General features: G+C 45.6%; 2 protein-coding genes across 5 annotated transcripts in view; both read right to left on the bottom strand.

The window, feature by feature from the left end:
• Positions 1–238: 238 nt before the first annotated feature.
• On the bottom strand, positions 239–5,892 carry MRPS21 (mitochondrial ribosomal protein S21). The gene is made up of 3 exons (XM_089483393.1): positions 5,809–5,892; positions 4,585–4,685; positions 239–626 (listed from the first exon to the last, which is right to left on the bottom strand). Exons 2-3 carry the CDS (start codon positions 4,665–4,667, stop codon positions 446–448), a joined length of 264 nt encoding a protein of 87 aa, XP_089339519.1. The 5' UTR covers positions 4,668–4,685; positions 5,809–5,892; the 3' UTR covers positions 239–445.
• A 2,842-nt stretch (positions 5,893–8,734) lies between these two features.
• Positions 8,735–18,983, bottom strand: part of CIART (circadian associated repressor of transcription) — a 34,558-nt gene continuing 24,309 nt past the window's right edge. For 2 of the 4 annotated variants that reach the window (XM_089483114.1, XM_089483117.1), the window contains 5 exons: positions 14,162–14,758; positions 13,286–13,361; positions 10,610–10,688; positions 10,063–10,192; positions 8,735–9,528 (listed from right to left, as the gene is read on the bottom strand). In XM_089483114.1, the coding sequence (XP_089339240.1) occupies positions 8,956–9,528; positions 10,063–10,192; positions 10,610–10,688; positions 13,286–13,361; positions 14,162–14,758 (1,455 nt within the window). In that variant the 3' untranslated portion in view covers positions 8,735–8,955. Of the gene's footprint in view, positions 9,529–10,062; positions 10,193–10,609; positions 10,689–13,285; positions 13,362–14,161; positions 14,759–18,271; positions 18,349–18,983 lie in introns of those variants that run through there. The other 2 variants (XM_089483116.1, XM_089483115.1) reach the window with 2 other exon arrangements.

Below are 18,983 nucleotides of genomic sequence, written 5' to 3'. Positions count from 1 at the left end.
TATTATTAGTAATGCATATTAGTATATTAATAATTCATATTATTAGTAAGCAGTGTGTGGTGCATTTCGGTCGGCCAATGAAGGTATATCACTGATGGGTTTTTGTTTGTAACAAGATGTGGCTGATAAAGAGGAATATTCCTAATACAAGGGCACCATTCAGGACACACAGGGAAAAGGCCTATTTAAGCACCCATTCAGCATTAAACTGGAAATGACACTCGTTTTAAAACTGAAGCCGCTTTTTAATGACCTCTAGAAGAGGATTTATCGGCATCATAATTTTTCAGAATGTTCACAAAAATGGAGAACCGGTCTTAGAGATATATCTGCTGAAAAGGAGAAGCACAGCTCCTGCCTTCTCTGCTTATTCAGAGGGAGTTCAGAAGCAACGCCGTCGGAGGAATGCGTTACTACGTCTTTGCCGCGGAAACCCTTTTGGAGCTCAGCAACCCATCCAAGGGTCCTGGCGATTCTTGCGCGAGAGGAAGCTGATCTTCCGGGCCATTTCCGCATTGTAGATCCTGCGGCATGCCTCGTACGCCTCCCGCTGCCTCCTGCGGCACGGCTTCTCGTAATACCGACGCCGCTTGGACTCGTCAATGATGCCATCCATGGTCAGGATCCTGGAAGCAGGGAGAGGAGCCCCACAGTCAAAGAGGCGCAGAACAAGTCAGACGCTTCCTTCCTTCCATATACAAGATGGTTCGCCAGCTCTCCAATTCCCAACTTAAAAAAAACCTCAACATAGAATGTATATCCTAGTCTACATTTGTAGAAGGGCAGTTCTGCCATGTTTTGCCCCCTCTCTGTGCCCTTTTTGTGCCCTGAGGAGGGGGCACAGGTTTCATGTTCCCCATCCTTGAAACAAATAGAGATTACACAGCCCCATCCGTTGTCCCTGAAAAGAAATCTTTATGGAAGTTGACTTCCTCAGTTGGAAGAGACATGTAAGCCAAGCGACATGCACCCAAAAGGAAGATTTATTTGTTTTAACAGCCTCTTCCCAAGATGTTCATCCACTGCGTCACAGTTAAAGAAAGGTAGGATATAAATGAAATCAATGTGAGATAGCAATCAATAGGGAAAAAGAAGGAGAAAAGCTGCATAAAGCTAAGAGGGTCTAAAAAGTTGAGGCAGTGAGTAGCTTCTGAATTCAAATTCCACTTCAACAAGTAACCCTAAAGAAGCCCCTTTCTCCATTTTAACCTTCCTGGGGATAATATCGAACTACACTAGAAGGCTGTTGTAAGGACTGCTGAGATAAAAGGTATTGCAAAAGGGCTTCCATGAACAAGCGACTAAGAAGATACTCCTCAGCATTGAGAGTCTTGCTACGGAGCCATTGAGCAAATTCTGCCAGCCCAAAAGCATCCGCTGGGCATGAATCGGAAGAGCCCCCGCTTCTTCCCGTGCAGTATCAGATTATTATGATCTTTCTAGGAGGCTTAATGGGTCTGAGCACGTTTCCAGATGCCTGCCTCAATGGACCACTGGCATTCACATGGCTGTGCAAGCTGCTCTGGTGTGTCAGCCTGGGAGGCGTGTGTGGAAAGGAGTCGTGAATGGACCCCGGAGCCCACCCACTGGCCTCCAGCACCCAATGGGAGCCAGCCGTGACGTGCCCCCGCCACCCAGCGCCCGGCCAATCCCCGTCCGAGTGGGTTTCTCAGAATGGGAGTTATGCAACCCCCGTGCTCGCCTCCTTGCGCTGTTGCGAGTCTCATGGGCCAGGGCTGTGAGAGGGAGACACATGTTTGGCTCGCTGGCAACACAGGCAGCGGAGGAGAACGTGCCCAGGGCTCAGCAAAACACACAAGACATCGTGCAGCGGAGTAACTGCAGTTCAAGCTATTTTTAAAACCAATTGAGGCTGAAGGAGCAGAGGAACAGGGAGAAGTGTGCAGAGCTGCTGCCACAGGGCTATACATAGGAGCATCTTCCCGGCCCAGGGAGGCATTTGCTCAGTTCATGACTCCTGGCCTTGTCATGATCCACCATGTTTTAGTTAGTGGGTCACAGGTACAGGAGGCCAAGGATATCTTTTCTCAATGAAAACCAAAGGCTGCCCCATCAGTGGCCCTGGCATCCCTCCACATCGATCCATGCTCCCCTCCGCTTCTCCCCCTTTCCAACCACATCTTGCACCGCACCATAATAGCAGGGATACAAAGGGTTGGGAATCCAGGTGCTGTGGGACTGCAACTCCCAGTAATCCCCCTAAACAGCTAATGGTGATGGATGGTGGGAGTTGCAGTCCAACACCTGGAAAGCACCATGATTTAGGATGAAAAGATGTATGGAAGTTTTTCCTCTGTCCCCAGCCCTCACCTAAATATTTAAAGAATGCTTCCCAAAGATGCTTTAAGTCAGCGGTTCTCAACCTGTGTGTCGCAACACCTTTCCCAAGGGTTGGAAAACACATATTTCCAACGGTCTTAGGAAGTAGCAACAAAAATAATTTTATGGCTGGGGGTCACCACAACATGAGAAACCGTATTAAAGGGTCGCAGCATTAGGAAGGTTGAGAACCACTGCTTTAAGTGGACCATAGCATGTAGAAACATTTATTTAAGCCTCAAGCTTCTAGTCCTTAGTTTCGGCTCAAGTTCTCTGAAACAGCTGCTCTCCTTATATCTGCCTCTCTTCCCTTGATAAAAGACACTTGACCACCATTCCCGCCCCGGGCCCCCCCCCCCCGCTCCTCCAGTTGCACTGAGTTTCTTTTCCTTCAAAATATAGAAATCACAGAGTTGGAAGGGACCACAAAGGCCATGCAAGTCCCTGCCATGCAGGAAGACACAACTAAAGCACCCCTGGAAGCAGCCCACCCAGCCTCTGCTTAAAGGCCTCCAAAGAAGGAGAGTCCACCAAACAGTTCTTATAGTCAAAAGTGTTCTTCTTAAGGTTTAATGGGAATCTCTTTCCTTGTAACTGGAATCCATTGGTTTGTGTTCTAGTCAAGTAACTCTCCCAAGGGTCATGTCAACCAAATCTCCAGACCAAGTGGCGCATGAATCAGTCGATGAATACGCACACGCTGCCATTCAGATTATAAACACCAATTTAGCTCACAGAGTGGGAATTATACATCCCTCCGGATGTTGTTGGAGGAAGGCCTTTGGCCAAGAGGTACACATTTACTTATTACTGTAGTAATTACACATATATATCCTGTCTCCGCTTGCGTCTGCCTTCCCATCCTGTATGGCAGACTAGCTAAGAGGAAAAGACCAGTGGGAGAGGCTTGGAGAAGTAGCCACAGGATGGCACTCTGCTGAGTCCCATGGCTACCTACATATACTACGCTGGGTTTGGGATTCCTTGTTAGCATTGACAGCTGCCCAGTGATGTGACAGGGTTGTCCTCAATCATCTTGTTGGATCCTTTTTGCATTCACTGAAGCTGGGAAAAGACAACACTGAGAACCAACTGGGCAATGACATTTCCCCTTAACTTGCTATAAGGGGAAGGTGGGTCACAAGCACACTTCGGCATAAACTGCTGCCTTATCGGCCATCTTCTTTGCATCTTGCAAGTAAGTCTCCCTATGCAGACTGTGGACAAGATATTGGGGACTTTCTGCTCTTTCCTCCAAATTATTTCAGCCTGAAGAAGAGCCCTGGCGAATACAGAAATGTACCTTGCTTGTGACATATTAGCAGTTCAATAATGTGGGGGCAGGCAATTGAAGGAATAAGGAAGAAACTGGTGTTGAAGGGTGGCACCCCACAATGGCTTGGGTTCCCCTTGGCACTCACTCTACCCTTGAGATGGGCAAATCTGGTAGTTGTATTTTTTTTCCTGCCAAAATGGGTATGCAGAGGAGCCTTGCAACCTATTTAAAAGATGAATTGACTTCCCTAGAGGGTTACCAAGAGACAATTCACCTTTTTTGGCCTGGAAAGTGGGGGTCTGAAAGGGTCAGAGGCCACAAAAATAGCCCTGAGGGCTGTATGGTACCCTAAATTTTCATGTCCCTCACTGCTCATGAAGAATGCAACCCTGATTTCTACACACTCCATGGATCACACAGACCTTTGAAAACCTATGCTTGATATCTCTACCCAGTACAAACCACACATGAAGGGAGAAGAGGTTCCTGGGTGTATGGCATCATATGTTTCAACACTGCAATTTTAACCAATGATTCCCAAAGTTTGGTACTCCATCTCCCAGAAGCCTCAGCTACTTTAGCACACAGTCAGGAACTCTGGGAGCTAGAGTCTAAAATGCCCAGAGGACCAAAATTTGGGAATCACTGCTCTAAATAAAAGTTACACTGAATCACTGATAAACAGAAAGAGGCTATGAAGTTGAAGGCTTGCATGGCCGGCATCCATAGATTTTTGTGAGTTTTTGGAGCTATGTGGCCCCAAAGAGTTTGTTTTTGTCGTTTCGCCAGCATCTGCGGCTGGCATCTTCAGAGAGGGGATGCGTTCCTTGCACCGAAAGCTGGACCATACAAGCCTTCGGCTGCCAAAGTTACTACCATAAGCCAAGAGCAAATGCCATGCTATTTGCTCACAGCAGCACTGGGGCCACCTCTGGAGCAAAGCATGGTCTTCATAGAAAGCTGTTTACCTGTTGAGAACACGATAGGCCACCTCCACATTGCCATTGGGGACCATCACAGTCCGGGCGACGAACTTCAAGTGATGGGACATCCTTTACGGAGCTTGTTCCTACATCAAGCAAAAGACGGTCAATGGCTTATAAATGTATTATTATTATTATTATTATTATTATTATTATTACCTTTAATTATCTTACACCTCCTTATAATACCTATAATTATCTTATTTATAATTATGATATACCCCCTTATAAATTTATTATTATTATCTTTAATTCTCTTATACGTCCTTATATTTATAATTATCTTATCAATAATTATCTATAATTATCTTATACCCCCTTATAAATTTATTATTATCATTATTAACATTATTATCTTTAATTATCTTACACCTCCTTATAATATCTATAATTATCTCTGTACATCTGTATTATTTTAATTGTTGGAAGCCATTTTGACTGTTTCTTACAAATAAGCGGGATATAAATGAAAGTTATTTATTTATTATTAAGTATTATCTCATCTATAATTATCTTTAATGATCTCATACCCCTTTATAAATTTATTATTATCTTTAATTATCTTATACCTCCTTATATCTATAATTATCTTATCTATAATTTTCTTATACCCCCAATAAATTTATTATTATTATTATTATTATTATTAATCTTATACCCCCTTATAATATCTATAATTATCTTATCTATAATTATCTTATACCCCCTTATAACATTATTATTATTATCATCATCTTTAACTATCTTATACCTCCTTATAATATCCATAATTATCTTATCTATAATTATAACTTATACCCCCTTATTAATTTTATTATTATTATTATTATTATTAAATTTAATTATCTTATACTTCTATAATTATCCTATCTATGATTATCTATAATTATATCTCCTTATAATATCTATAATCATCTTATCTATAATTATTTTATACGCCCTAATAATAATAATATCTTATATCCCCTGAATGCCAAAATTAGGGGCGATGAGGGAAGGCTCCCCCTCGTCTCCTCCCCAATTCACTTATGGGGAAAAAAAAGGGCTATGCCTCCATAAGCAGCGCCGACCCTTCCCGGCTCCCCCGCGTCCCTCTCGGGCAGGTGCTACTAATCGAGGCCGGGGATGCGTGCGGCCTACATCGTCCCAAGGTAAATAAAGGCTAAAAGGAGGCTTCTGGACCCCCTCAATGCACCCATGGTTACTCACCAGCCCCGGGCCTTCCCAAATTGGACAGCAGTGACACCGGAACCGGAAATACAAGCCTCTTTTCCCCGTCCCTACGTTCCACCCCCTTCCAGGCTTTGCGGCCTAGTCATGGTAACCATGGCAACGCAAACAGGCCTAGTAGTAGAACTAGGCCTCAGGCCTGGGCAAATGTTATTAAACATCTCTCTATGCATACAGTACATACTTTTCAGTCTATGCTTTTAACGGACCACTTGGTTACTAAATATAATGTTGTTACTGTTAATAAATATTTGTTTATTGCTCCATGTTTCTTTCTTTTCCCCCCTTTGGATTACCTGGCATTTAAAAAGAATTCCAGTATTGGAAAGAGATACATACATTCTACACTGCAAAATTGTGAGATACAGATTTCTTCTAAGTACCAAAGTACCAAATCAAATGAATCAGGACAAAACAAGTGAAGCAGCAATTTCCAATTTATTAGTTACAATCTTGCAAGAAGAGGCACACTGTCTAAGGTGGTTTCACACAATATTTATATGACATTTTCTGTTACAATATTTCTATCTCATTTTTTATTGGCCAGATCTAGACCTGTGATCAATTTTAAGACCACCTTTTTAAGTATGTAAAAACTCCACCCATAACATATCTCATCATACGTCTCATGACCATTTAAATTAGCCATTATAGATTCATAGGTGTGTTCTAATATTCATAGCCCCCTATTTATTACGCAGGGTCAGTTAGAAATTTTTGTGAACTTTAAGTCACCCTTTTATAAAAAAGTATTCTTGTCAATTAGTGAGAATAAAACTCCCGTATCTCTTGATTTATTTTTCCCTTGTAACATTATCCTAGATTTACAGGTGCAGACAAAGGTTTATTTCCTTTGAAGCTTTTTTGTCTAATTTAATTGCTGTATTTGTAATGCAAGTCTACTTCATTATTTATTTATTTTATTTTTTCTAAACAAGACACTTAGCCATTTTGATCATCTTAATAGAGCCAAAAAAAATACTATTTAAAATAACTAAGTCCAGCATATTTTATAAGTTTAGCTAATCATATCAAAGATATAAACCTCCTTTATTCTTATAAAACAATTTATTTAATATTTAATAAATAATAGTGTTATAAAAAGCTTATCTAAAAACTCTCTTTTACTAACATATATTTTTATAAAATTCCCTTTCAGTTAAAGGGCCTCAGCTGACCTTTACTCAATCCTATTAGAATAGATATATTGATTATAATAGTATACATGTATATATGTGGTTCCATACTATTTATATATGTAATCTAATTATAGCATACGATTATATAATCCTTTCTACGCTAGTCATGTTTCTAACTCTTTTTAAATCTTATGTGTTTGATTCAAATCCATTTCTCTCAAAAATTAATGCAGGTTGATACTGCTTTAATTTCCATAGTGTGTGTGTGTAAAAATATGTTTTATTCTTTTAATAACTATCTGTTTTAATACTGTAATAATTTCAATTCCTTTTTAATATACTTTTTTTTCTATGTTTTTTTTAAATTGTATTGTGTTTTTTTTAATGTGAAGCTGTTCTGGGAAAAGAGCAGGACACAAATAAATAAATAAATAAATGATGGTCCAATGCTATGGGGTTCTGGGATTTGTAGTTTTCTGGAGATATTTGGCCTTCAGAGGGCCTTCTGGGGGCATTTTGGATCCACACACACATGTAATGCGCATATATATATATATATATATATACACACACACACACATACACACACACACACGTAATACACACACATATACATACTCACACACACACATAATGCATACATATACACACACGTAATACATATATACTATATACACACGATACATATATATACACACACACACAGCAGACCACGAAGAAGTAATACACACACCTCCAAGGGGGCCATACATTGCCCACTCGAGTCTAAATAGCCAAAATGATTTTGAGCCAGAATCTTCAGAGGAGGTGAAACTTTTTATGTTTATGGGACATTATTGTGGCCAGCGTTGCGATTGTGGTGTGATACAAGAGCTTTAGACGAACTTGCTGAGAGTAGGGTCCTCCTGGCCCAAGCGACTCCATAGAGACTCCACATTTAGGAGCAATGTATCTGCACCGCTGGTTAAGAGCAGGATCCACAGGCTGTTGGCTTTCGTGTCGTTTGTGAGCCTCCCCAGAAGAATCTGCTTTTCCACAATAAAGGAGCTGGATTAGGATGGCTCTTTGGCTTGTTCTCTCTCCTTTAGTTTTATTTTATTTTAGAGATAGTGTGGAATGAAGTAAAAGCACCCGGATGTATGTTTTAAAGAGATTTCCGAGTAACATGGGTAACACATTCCTGTCTTCCCCATTGTGAACAAAAGAAGTGCCACTGTATTCTGCTTTGGTCAATATTGTGTCCAGTTCTGGGCACCACAATTCAAAAAGGACATTGAGAAGCTGGAGCATGTCCAGAGGAGGGCAACTAAAATGGTGAAAGGTCTGGAAACCATGCCCTATGAGGAACGACTCAGGGAGCTGGGCATGTTTAGCCTGGAGAAAAGAAGGTTAAGAGGTGATATGATAGCCCTGTTTAAATATTTGAAAGGATGTCATATTGAGGAGGGAGCAAGCTTGTTTTCTGCTGCTCCAGAGAACAGGACTTGGAACAATGGATGCAAGCTACAGGAAAGGAGATTCCACCTTAACATTAGGAAGAACTTCCTGACAGTAAGGGCTGTTCGACAGTAGAACACACTCCCTTGGAGTGTAGTGGAGTCTCCTTCCTTGGAGGTCTTTAAGCAGAGGCTAGATGGCCATCTATTGGGGATGCTTTGATTGGATTTCCTGCATGGCAGGGGGTTGGACTGGGTGGCCCTAGTGGTCTCTTCCAACTCTACGATTCTATGAAAAACACAGGGGAAAAACCCACTCGTTGCAAAAACTCATTGACAGCCACCATCGCGGCTTTTATTGAAACCAAACATTCTTCCAAAGCCAGGCTTTGCAACATCTCTCGGATGTACAATGAAACATTTTTAAGTTAAAAATAAAAAAATAAAGTAAAAAATACAGGACAGAGGAAAGCAAAGGGGGGGGGTTGTTTTTTAAAAAAGGGAAGAAAATAAATTCACACATTTTGGGAGACGCAAACAGCTCAAAAGTTTCAGGAGTGGCAGTGACAGGCAGCCATTTTCTGTCCCTCTGAGGCCGCGCTGGAGGCAGGCAAGTTGGGCAGAGACCGAGAGAGACCCCCGAGGGTCCCTTTTACAGGACGGCCACCGGCCATGACGGCGCTGGGCAGACTCTGGCATCGCGGAAGTGGTGCGCTGGAGTGGCAGCAGGCCAAGGAAGCCGGGACGGAGGCCATGGACGTGGCGCGGGCAAAGGCCCCCGGGGCAACAGCAGCTGGGTTTGGAAGGAAGACAACCACCCCGTAGGGCTGGGCACCGGGATGCAGGAAGGCCTGGCCGAAGGTGGAGTTCGCCTGGCCAAAGCCCACGTGGCCCAGAGGAGGGTTTGAAATGGGCGAGGTGTGGATCCAGGTCAGGTTCATGGCCGGCCAGTCACCCAGGAAGTGCAAGGGCTCTCCTTCCCCCGGAGGGCTGGGTTTGTCCTCCTCGGGTGAGTCTGTGAGGTGCGTCTGGAGCAGCTCCTCCGTCGGGGGACTCTCCCTAGAGCCCTGCGGGGAGGCTACCCGCCTGTTCCTTGTGGTGCTTTCTGCTGGTGTGGAAGACTGCTGAGGAGGAAAATGGCACTGAATTAATGGAAAGGAAGCAACCATCAAAGCACTTCAGAGGTTTTAATAGCTAAGCTAGCCATGTTGTTCCATGGGAACAAAACCCATGTTGTGTTGCATCTGCACTGGCAAGATATAAACACTTGGGTCTCCCCAGCCATCATTGTGGATGATTATTAAAATAAGCCAATACACATTGCTGCCTCAAAGCCAGTCTCCTTGCTCTGATTAAGCACTTTTGCACTGATGGAAAGGCATCCATGGCAACCCAGGCCTGTACATGGTTGCTGTCCAAGGCAGAGGACAGTCAGGATGTGCAACTGCTAAAGAAATAAACCCCTTCCTAAACATAAAGAAGACCATTTGGCTGAGAGCCTCAGGCCAAGCCAGCCAGCCTCACTTCCAGAGGAAGCATGCATGGCTATGCCAACACCCACAAGCTTTCTGCAATCAGAAGAAGCAACACTGGTTCTCAGTTCTAAAGATGTCCAACCCAAAGGAAAACAGGGCAGAAGGCAGAAGTCCTGGACTCACCTTTGTTGCCTCACACTTCTTCTCTGCTGCCTCTCCGGTGTGGTCGGCGCACGAGTTCTTTAAAGCAATGTGGGGGAACCAGACTTTCAGCATCCTCTCCACTTGCAGAAGGGTGCCAAGATATCGCTCTCTGGAAAGAGGAGGAGGAAGAGAAGAACCATAAGCACAAGGGGAGAAGGAAGTAAAGAACATAGAGCTAGAGATGCCCAGCCTAAGGGAACCAGGAGGATAGTGGCGGCATTATTTGCCATTGAGTCGACTTTGATTTGTGGCAACCCTACGGCAGGATGGTTCTGCCAGTTTATTCTGGCTTCCAGGGAGAGCCCACATTCCTTACAGCCCTCTGCCTTATATTTAGCCCCACTGGCACCAAGGCCAATTACAAAACTGGTCAATCCTTCCCAATGCCAGTGCCTCAAAGAAACATCCAGCTAGGGTACAAAGAGGAAAAGAGGGGCTGAGTAAAAGGCTTTGTACAAAAAGGGCTTCACTGTAAGAGACGCTGTGACTCAAGAAACGCCAAGACAACAGTGAACATAGTCCTTACCCCATCTCTGGCTTTTGAAGGACACCAATTATCCGCTGGATCCTATCCATGGCCACACTCTGCTGGAAGCTACTGAGCCCTGGAGAATCAAAGGGAGAGAGAAAGAAAAAGATCCAGCAATTAGCTCCTCGTTGCTGATGTTTGCAAAGCTGGAATAACAGTAAAAGAACAAGAAGTGCATTAAGAGGAATAGGTGTGGAGCACCACAGAGTGCTGGATCTCTCAAAGGCACCCAAAAATCCTCTACGGATCTGGTTCTCCTGTATCTCCTCCATGAACTTGTTCCAGCCCTGAGATCCTCTTCCTCCAATCCTGCCAGCTTTCAGGGCACAGCTGGTATGAACAAGGGAGGCAATGCTTTCTCGGTGGCTATTAAATAATCCTTCTAAAGTGTATGTTTTAAATCATATTGCAATTATTATTACACTGAAGGTCACAAATCTGGTCTGGTTCCTTGAGGAGGGGGTCCTGGTATATGACCCCAGAGTGAAAGCAGGCAGGAAAGAGGGTGCACAAGGAGCCTCAATCTGCTGCAATGTCCCAGACAGGGAAACTACAGAGCCTCCGGGTGGATGTCAAAATCCCAAAGGCTCCAGCAAGAGGAGGGTTTTGAGAATCCAGCCTAGCAAGGTTTGCCAAGGGAAAGCATCAAGGTTTGACAGTGGCAAGGCTGTCCCAGCACTAGCAGCGGCGCCTGGAGGGTTATGGGAGGTGCAGTTGCCAGACCAGTGGCTTTGTGGGAAGAGACGGCAGGGCAGAGAGGCTCTCTGAGACACATACAGGCAACTATCATTTGCTAAGCTGAGGAGAAGCCCGAGGGAGGGGAGTGCGGGAAAGCAGGCAGGCGTCCGCGTGCTCTGCTGGCAGAGAGGCGTGCCTTTGTGCTCACGCCGGCACACGTGTGGGAGAGAGAGTGTGTGTGTAACAAGACCTGCACAAAAGGAGAGCAGCAGAGACAGGACGGCTGGCATCCGCCCTTGTGGCTGAGAAAAATCATCGCCAAAGAGGAATGGGAATGATCCCTGGCTTTGCAAATTGATCTTTTCTCCACAAGATCAGATACAATCTGGTGTCTTTAGTTTATATTTAGGAGGGACTCACAGGAAAATATAGCAAACTCAGTAGTAGTAGTAGTAGTAGTAGTAATAATAATAATAATAATAATAATAACAATAATGTGATACCTTTATTAAGCCAACCAAATGGTTCAAAATACATTATGCAAGTTTTTGCTTCTTTATCGGGGCTGGGTGTTAAATGTTATTTTAGGGGAAGAGAGGCGAGGATGGAGGGTCACACATCTGCCTCTTTCTTGAAATGGCGGTGTTTGGATGCAAAAGCAAGGCAACCAACTTTGCTCCCCTCCACTGTCAGAAACAAAGGCAGACAGAAGCTGGTTATGCGCTGTCATCATTATGGCCAAGTCATAAATCATCTTTATGGGCCCATTCCCAGCAGAAAGGCAGGGAGGGGAGGAGAGGCCTTTAAAAAACACCACTGACTCTCACTGGGTGTCGTTTTCATCACCCGCTGTTGTCCCGTTCTCTGGGACTTTTTGCAACCCTTCCCTCCCATCTATGAATCACCCAAGTGAAGGGTGGTGGCAACAAGTGCGTGCTTTTTGCAGGCATGCTGCCAGGGCTTTGAAAGCCAAAATAAAGTGTGCCCAGGACTGGACCTTGGTGTGGGTGCCAGGAAGGGAGATGCCCAAAGGCCTGGACCCATGGCCCCAGATGGCTACCAAGGACAGAGTCCAGCAGCCGTAACAAGAGTCCATAACAAGAGAGGGAACGGCCGGCTGTTTCCCTTCCCAGGAGAGCGTCTCTTACATAATCCTTTCCCCTCCCTGCCAGCACACCCTTTTTGTCAGGTGGCAAAAAGCAAATAGTATTACATAACCAGCTCTTTTTGGAGCCTCCTCTCAGCTACAACTGTTTTGAGGGACGTTTTTTTACAGCTGACTTTGGAGTTACGTTAAAACTTCCATGGGCAAAGGGTGGCCTCTCGAACCCACTGCCCCACAATCTGCCCCAATTTAAATAAAAATATCTATTTCCCAAGCTACGCTGGGAAAAAAGCTCTCAAAATGTGCGAGAGCACACAAAAATACCCAGGGTCATTTGTTTTAACTGGTTGCAAGTATTACAAGAGTTTAAATAAAGTTATTAATAACAACAACACTGTCTGTAGCCCCACTCAAAATGGCAATAGGAAGTCCTTTCCCTGTCACTATTTTGAGAGAGATAGCTGAAGAAAGTAGAGCTGTTTTGGCTTGATGTGTGGGAGGCGTGCGAAGTGAGGCAATCCAGGGTCCCCACATAGTTGCCCACCTCTGTCTTAAAACTAACATGGAGAACCTCAAAGGAACATGCCAAATTAAAGCTAACCCACCCTGAACTTTCAAGGTATTGGAGAAAGGGAAAGACACTGGAGCTTCCATTAAAATTCAGTTTTCCCCCAGACCCCAAGACATAAACCAAGAAAGGTGTGATCCCACTCTCTGGTCTTCTCAAAAGCCAGAACATAGAAAATGGGTTGACTGTGTGCATGCTTCTATGTACAAATGCCTCCTTTTTTTGCCCCTTGAGCCACAGAGAACCTTTCCACTCAACACTCCCAATTCCAAATAATACAGACCCCACCACAGACCCACAACTCGCATCATTGGATCCTTACCTCGGTCGAAACGGCCCATTCTCAGCCGGCGGAGAAGCTCCATGAGCGGCCGGACAAAACCTTGAAGTTCCCAGCACTACAAAGATGGAGGACAAAAAGGGAGAGAATGCATAAGGAGGCTGAACCAAGCAGAAAAACAAGCCACAAGCAAACATAACCCAATGGTGCCAGTCATTTGGAAACTGATTAATTTTCCCTTCTGATCGAACGCTGGGCACAACCCAAGCCAAGCTTTGCACCCACACCCGATCCTTTTGCAACAAAGAAGTCATGGGTTCTGCAATAGCTGCATCTTCCAAGGTGCCTTCAAAGGCAATCCACCTACATCCATTAAGTCACAGCAGTTGAGGTGGAAGCCATCCTACAACTTGTCTAGTCCAACTTCCGGGGTCAGAATCTGCCCTCTGGAGGAGCAGAAATCGAACTCGTCTTCCAAGTGATGGAAGCCCTTCACATCTCTGAAGATATCTACCTATCACCATTCAACCCCCTCTTCTCCAACCTTGGTTGACAGTAGGGATGTGTCAAAATAACCCAGAGAGGCCAAGATGCATGACCTGCATTCATTACACAAGCAAAGCCCCAAAAGCAGAGCATCACTCAGTGATGTAGTCTGCATTGTTGCTCATGAGTATATTCTCCTAGTCTTGGAAATGAAGAAGAGTCTATATAGGACACTTCCCTCTGGATCCTTCAAGGACCAAAGACCCTGAAGCCTATTTGGGTTGCTCTCCACTGGATGAGGTATCAGCAGATGTTCTCTACACGCTTTCAAAACAGTTATGAGGATTAGAAGTGTGGCAAACTGGTTCCACTAATTCCCAGTCAAATCAATGGCTTCCCACCTCCCTCAATGCTAGTTCCTTCTGAACCAACCTTTTGTGCGAAGAGATGGTCCTTCTCGGTCCAACAGGGAGAGCACGGACTTTCCCGTTCCTCTGTCTCCCCGTTCCTCTGCCTCTTTTTCCCTCGTGCAGACAGTTGGGACACGTAAGCGTGGTTTGGGCCACTTCCCAAGGTGTTGCTTGACCGCTTGCGGCCACTGGACCCCTCCAGCCTCTTCTGGCCACTGACTGGCTTGAGTGGGCTCCCTTCTGTATCCATCAAGCGGTCACAGTATGTGTCCTCCACGGCCACCGGATAATGGCAACAGGGGCCCATCATGGCCTGGGGCTTGGCCGAAGCCAACAAGCCCAGCGGCTTCCGCACACAGCGCTTACGGTCGTGGCAGAGCAAAGCTGGGTTAGTCCGTCCCGATCTTGTGGAGAAGAAAAAGCCCCGGCCATCTGGTCTGTCTCGTTGGTGTCGCACGGGTGCTGACTCCTTCTCTGTGTCGCTCTCACTTTCCGAAAGGAAGACCTGAAAGTCGCCGCAGCGCTGCTGCTCTTCCTCTTCCTCTTCGCTCTCAACGGAATACAAAGACTCGCGGGAAGAGACGCTGTTGGAGGACTCCATGGTTGCCATCAAAGATATCTGGGGAGAAGAAAAGGAGCAAAGGAAGGTCAACAATGCTTGGGTCTTGGAGAGAGATTCAAGCAAACACAGAGTATATAACCAAGAAAGCAGGTGTGTATGCGTGTGTCTATATGCCATGGGGTCTCCTTGGCAAGATTTGTTCAGAGGGGGTTAGCTTTTGACTCCTTTTGAGGCTGAGAGAGTGTCACTCCTTCACCATGAAAGCTCACCTAGAGACCTTGGATTCAATCCCCACAATTTGGCCGCAGTGTCCTTTTTAATCTCGAGTGCACACTGGGTGGCCTTAGGCAAGTCACATTCTCTCAGCCTCAGGGGAAGGCAACGGCAAGCCTCCTCTGAAGAAATCGTGCCAAGAAAACCCAATGACAGGTTGGCGTTAGGGCTGCCATAAGTCAGAAATGACTTGAAGACGCATAACAACAGTCAGAAATGACTTGAAGGCACGCAGCAACAACAACAAACACACCACCTCCCTTGCTGTCAGGAATCATGACGCCAGTTGGGGCTGATGGGAGCTCTAGTCTAAACCAACTGGAAGGTAGTAGAAGGAAGTCTCTGAATGTTGTTGACAACTAGCACAGCCAGGACTGAGCCATGCTGGGAGTGGCAATCCATACCCACCAAGCAAGATTCCCACCAGATCCTCGGCAACTCTTTGCAAGAACACTGGGCTGTGGAGACATTTCCACACATCTGGGGAAGAAGCACCTGAAAGCTATTAAACTAGGCTGCGAAATCCCACTGGTCCTCCGTGCCAAAAAGCAAGGGAAAGAAATGATGAAAGCCAGCCCTGGCTGGTTGAGGAGGGTACAGAGCGTTCTGTGCCGCCGAGGCATCGATCTGCAACAACAGCCAGCGTCTCCAAAGGGACACCCAGTCCTGCCTTTTGGACACCTGGCATCTAATCCGTGAGCCGCCTTCAATCCCAGGCAGGATAGAAATCCAATACAATAAAACAAATAATACATAAAAGGCAGGATAGCAATAAAGGGAAGACCTTGAGATCTCTCCACAGGTCCTCCTCCCAAAGTCCGACTACTATACTTTCCTGTCAAATGGCTGCCCATGTTTCCCCCTAAGGCTGGGCTTCCACACCCAAATAACAACCCATAGCAGTGCATGGGGTCAAAGGGAAAACTCCTTAAAAAAGGGAGGACACCCATCCAGAACAGCCCCAGGCACATCCACCGGACTCTCCTGAACAACAACCTGTCTGCGCATGGGAGCAAAATGTGCCAAGGTGCAACACCCCTGGTTTCTGCTGCGGCTGCAAAAACTGGATGCCTCTGACTCTGGTGCGAAGGCGTGCAAAACCTTCGCTCCATCATTCTTGTGTATTTCGTGAATCCCGAATCTTTTGGGAATCCCAAATCTATATATATTCTCTATATATAGAATTCAAAGACATAGCCCTGTTAGTCTGTAGGATCACTCGGTAGAAAGATCTTGCAGCACCTTTGAGACTCACTGAAAGAAAGAAGTTGGCAGCAGGAGCTTCCCTAGACTTTAGTCTACTTCATTTCAGATCCAAATTGGGATTTCAGACAGGATTTCCCCAAATGCACCTGAGGAAGTAAGACCCAAGTTTACGAAAGCTGCCAACTTCTTTCAGTTAGTGCCAAAGGTGCCCGAGTCTTTGGGATTGCCTCCCAACTCCCAAAGGCAGGGAACTGTCTAACTAAAAGATTGTATGGACAGCGCTGTGTAAATTTACAGCGCTTTATAAATAAAGGTTAATAATAATAATAATAATAATAATAATAACTCCATCATTCTGTGAAAGGCAAGGAAATGGACAACCTTTCAGTTCATGCACACTCATGGACCTGCGCTGTGACTTTCTGCCTGCTGTGGACGGGAGCAGCAGACGGCGTGCCTCGTGGACGTTCTTGTCATCAGCCTCGCCGTGCCATTGCGCATAAGCAATCGGTGCCGCTGCCGGCATTCAGAACTTCACAACACGACCAGAGCCCACCCACCAAACCGTTAAGCTTTTCCCTGAGGGGTGCTTCCTCCGCGCATGACGCCAAGGATCATCCACCTCGCCTTCTCTCCATTCATATTCACTCGCCTGGCGTGCCACAGGTTGGCTTCTGGCGCACACTGTGTCGATTGAGAGCCCATTCAATGGGTTGCCATCTTATGCAGATCCACATTGTGGGGTGTGCTCTTCCTAATACTACTATTACTTGCCATACATCAAACTGGCAGCATTTTCAGCAAAAGGGGACACAAAGGATAAAGCCATCTAACCCACTTTTTCACCCCAAACGCTGCTTTCCCCTTCTTCTTGGTGGGTTTTTCGGGCTAAGTGCCCACGTTCTGGAAGAAATTATTTGTTGATGTTTCTGAAGACAACAGCAAAACATCAGGAATAAATTCTTCCACAGCCACACAGCCCAAAACCCCCACAAAAAGGCTACAGAAACACTTTTCGTCATGTTGACAAAAAAGGTCCCATCCCTGGCGCTGTTGTGTTCAAGGGCCAAAACCGGTCTGACAAAGTGACTAGCCCATAAAAAGGTTGGAGTAGCCAACCTGTCTCCAGTCGGTGGCCGCTCCCAAGATACAAACAGGATTGACTCTTGGAGGGTTTGCGGAAAGGTACATCGTCACACAGGTTTCTTATGATCCCACAAAACCTTAGAAGAAAAAGACATGCATTTCTGTACAGAAGGTACAGATCTGCAGAAAGGAGAGTATGCATCTCCAGAAGGAAGCCGGAACCTTGGCTTTGCAAAAAGTGAACCATCGGACCTTCTTATGGTCCTGCAAGAAGTTACAGGGGGACACTGTACAAATGTATGTATGTATATACTGCATATATACACACATACATAATATATATATATATATATATATATATACACACACACACTATATATGGAAGATACAGAAATGCAGTACACACACACACACACACATTATACCTTTACCTTTAAACACACACACATACACAACATATATATATATATACACACACACACACTTTATACATTGAAATGTGTGTGTGTATACATACATACAATTTAGCATATGTGGATCCTAAGGTTTCTGTCTGGATGCAGGAATAATACTATATTTTTCATAACCTTGTATTTTCTATCCACACATTATATATATATATATATATATATATATATAAGTATATACACACACACATATACATTATATATGTCCCATGCATATCTACAACACAGGGCAACGCTAAACATATCACGATTCCTGGGTTTAGGCAGAAGACAGAAACCTTCGGATCCGCAAGAGCTAAACTTGAATCAAGCGAACCTATTCTTCCTAATGGCGGACACTGCAGAATAAAGAAGATATACAAAGATATAGATAACTAAAGATATCGATAAATGCTAGGTTTCCTGCAAAGGAAGCCTCTCCTCTTCTGCTGATGGCGCTTGCTCATCAGTCCTTAGCGCTCTGCCCATGCCCAGAGGCCCCCATGCCTTGCCGTGCCATGCCCTCCCCATCCAGGGCTTGAGCTGCTGCATTACTCACCTCCTTCTCCTCTCCTTCCTCTGCGAAGAATGGGACCCTCTCCGCCTCGGAGCCAAGCATAGCCTCTCCTCTCTTCCTTCCCAGCCACGCGGACACGTGCCCCGCCGCACGTGCCCCCACTGGCCACGCCCCATGGAACGCATCCCCCGCACCCCATTGGCTCCCCGCGCGACCCAATCCCCGCCCTCCCGCGCTCCCATTGGACGGGAATAAGGAAGCAGGAGCGCACGTGTCCCGCACGTGGGCGCAAGGAGCCCGAGCGTGGCCCGGACCGTGTCTCGGCTGGGGTCACGTGGACCATGGCGTGGCCCGCCGCTGCGAAAGGGAGCGGGGCCAAAGGGGAGGGAGGGAATGAATGAATGAATGAATGGAAGGAAAGGCGTCTTTAGCTTTAAACCTTGCTATCCCCTGCAGAGGCTGAGAAAGTGTGACTCCGCTGGAGGAAGGAAAGGGTGAATGAATGAATGAACGAATGGTAAGAGACCTCAGGGGTCTTGAGCTTGAGATCCTCTGAGGCTGAGAGAGTGTGATTCCGCTGGAGGAAGGAAAGGGTGAATGAATGAATGGAAAGAGACCTCAGGGGTCTTTTGAGATTCTCTGAGGCTGAGAGAGTGTGACTCCACTGGAGGAAGGAAAGGGTGAATGAATGAATAGGAGGGAGACCTCAGGGATCTTTAGCCTGAGATCCTCTGAGGCTGAGAGAGTGTGACTC

Source organism: Sceloporus occidentalis, unplaced genomic scaffold (genome assembly GCF_023333645.1).
Source record: "Sceloporus occidentalis isolate IW3139 unplaced genomic scaffold, rSceOcc1.0.p SCAF_20, whole genome shotgun sequence".
Lineage (NCBI taxonomy): Eukaryota > Metazoa > Chordata > Lepidosauria > Squamata > Phrynosomatidae > Sceloporus > Sceloporus occidentalis.
Note: the sequence above shows the minus strand (reverse complement) of the source record. Positions and strands in the feature narration are given on the sequence as shown.

What these genes read in the sequence shown, in the direction of transcription:
- MRPS21 (XM_089483393.1), bottom strand. Translation starts at nt 4,667, where the DNA reads ATGTCCCATCACTTGAAGTTCGTCGCCCGGACTGTGATGGTCCCCAAT. An exon ending in GCCTATCGTGTTCTCAACAG is followed by an intron (nt 627 to 4,584) that starts GTAAACAGCTTT and finishes CCCTGCTTCCAG; the next exon opens with GATCCTGACCATGGATGGCA.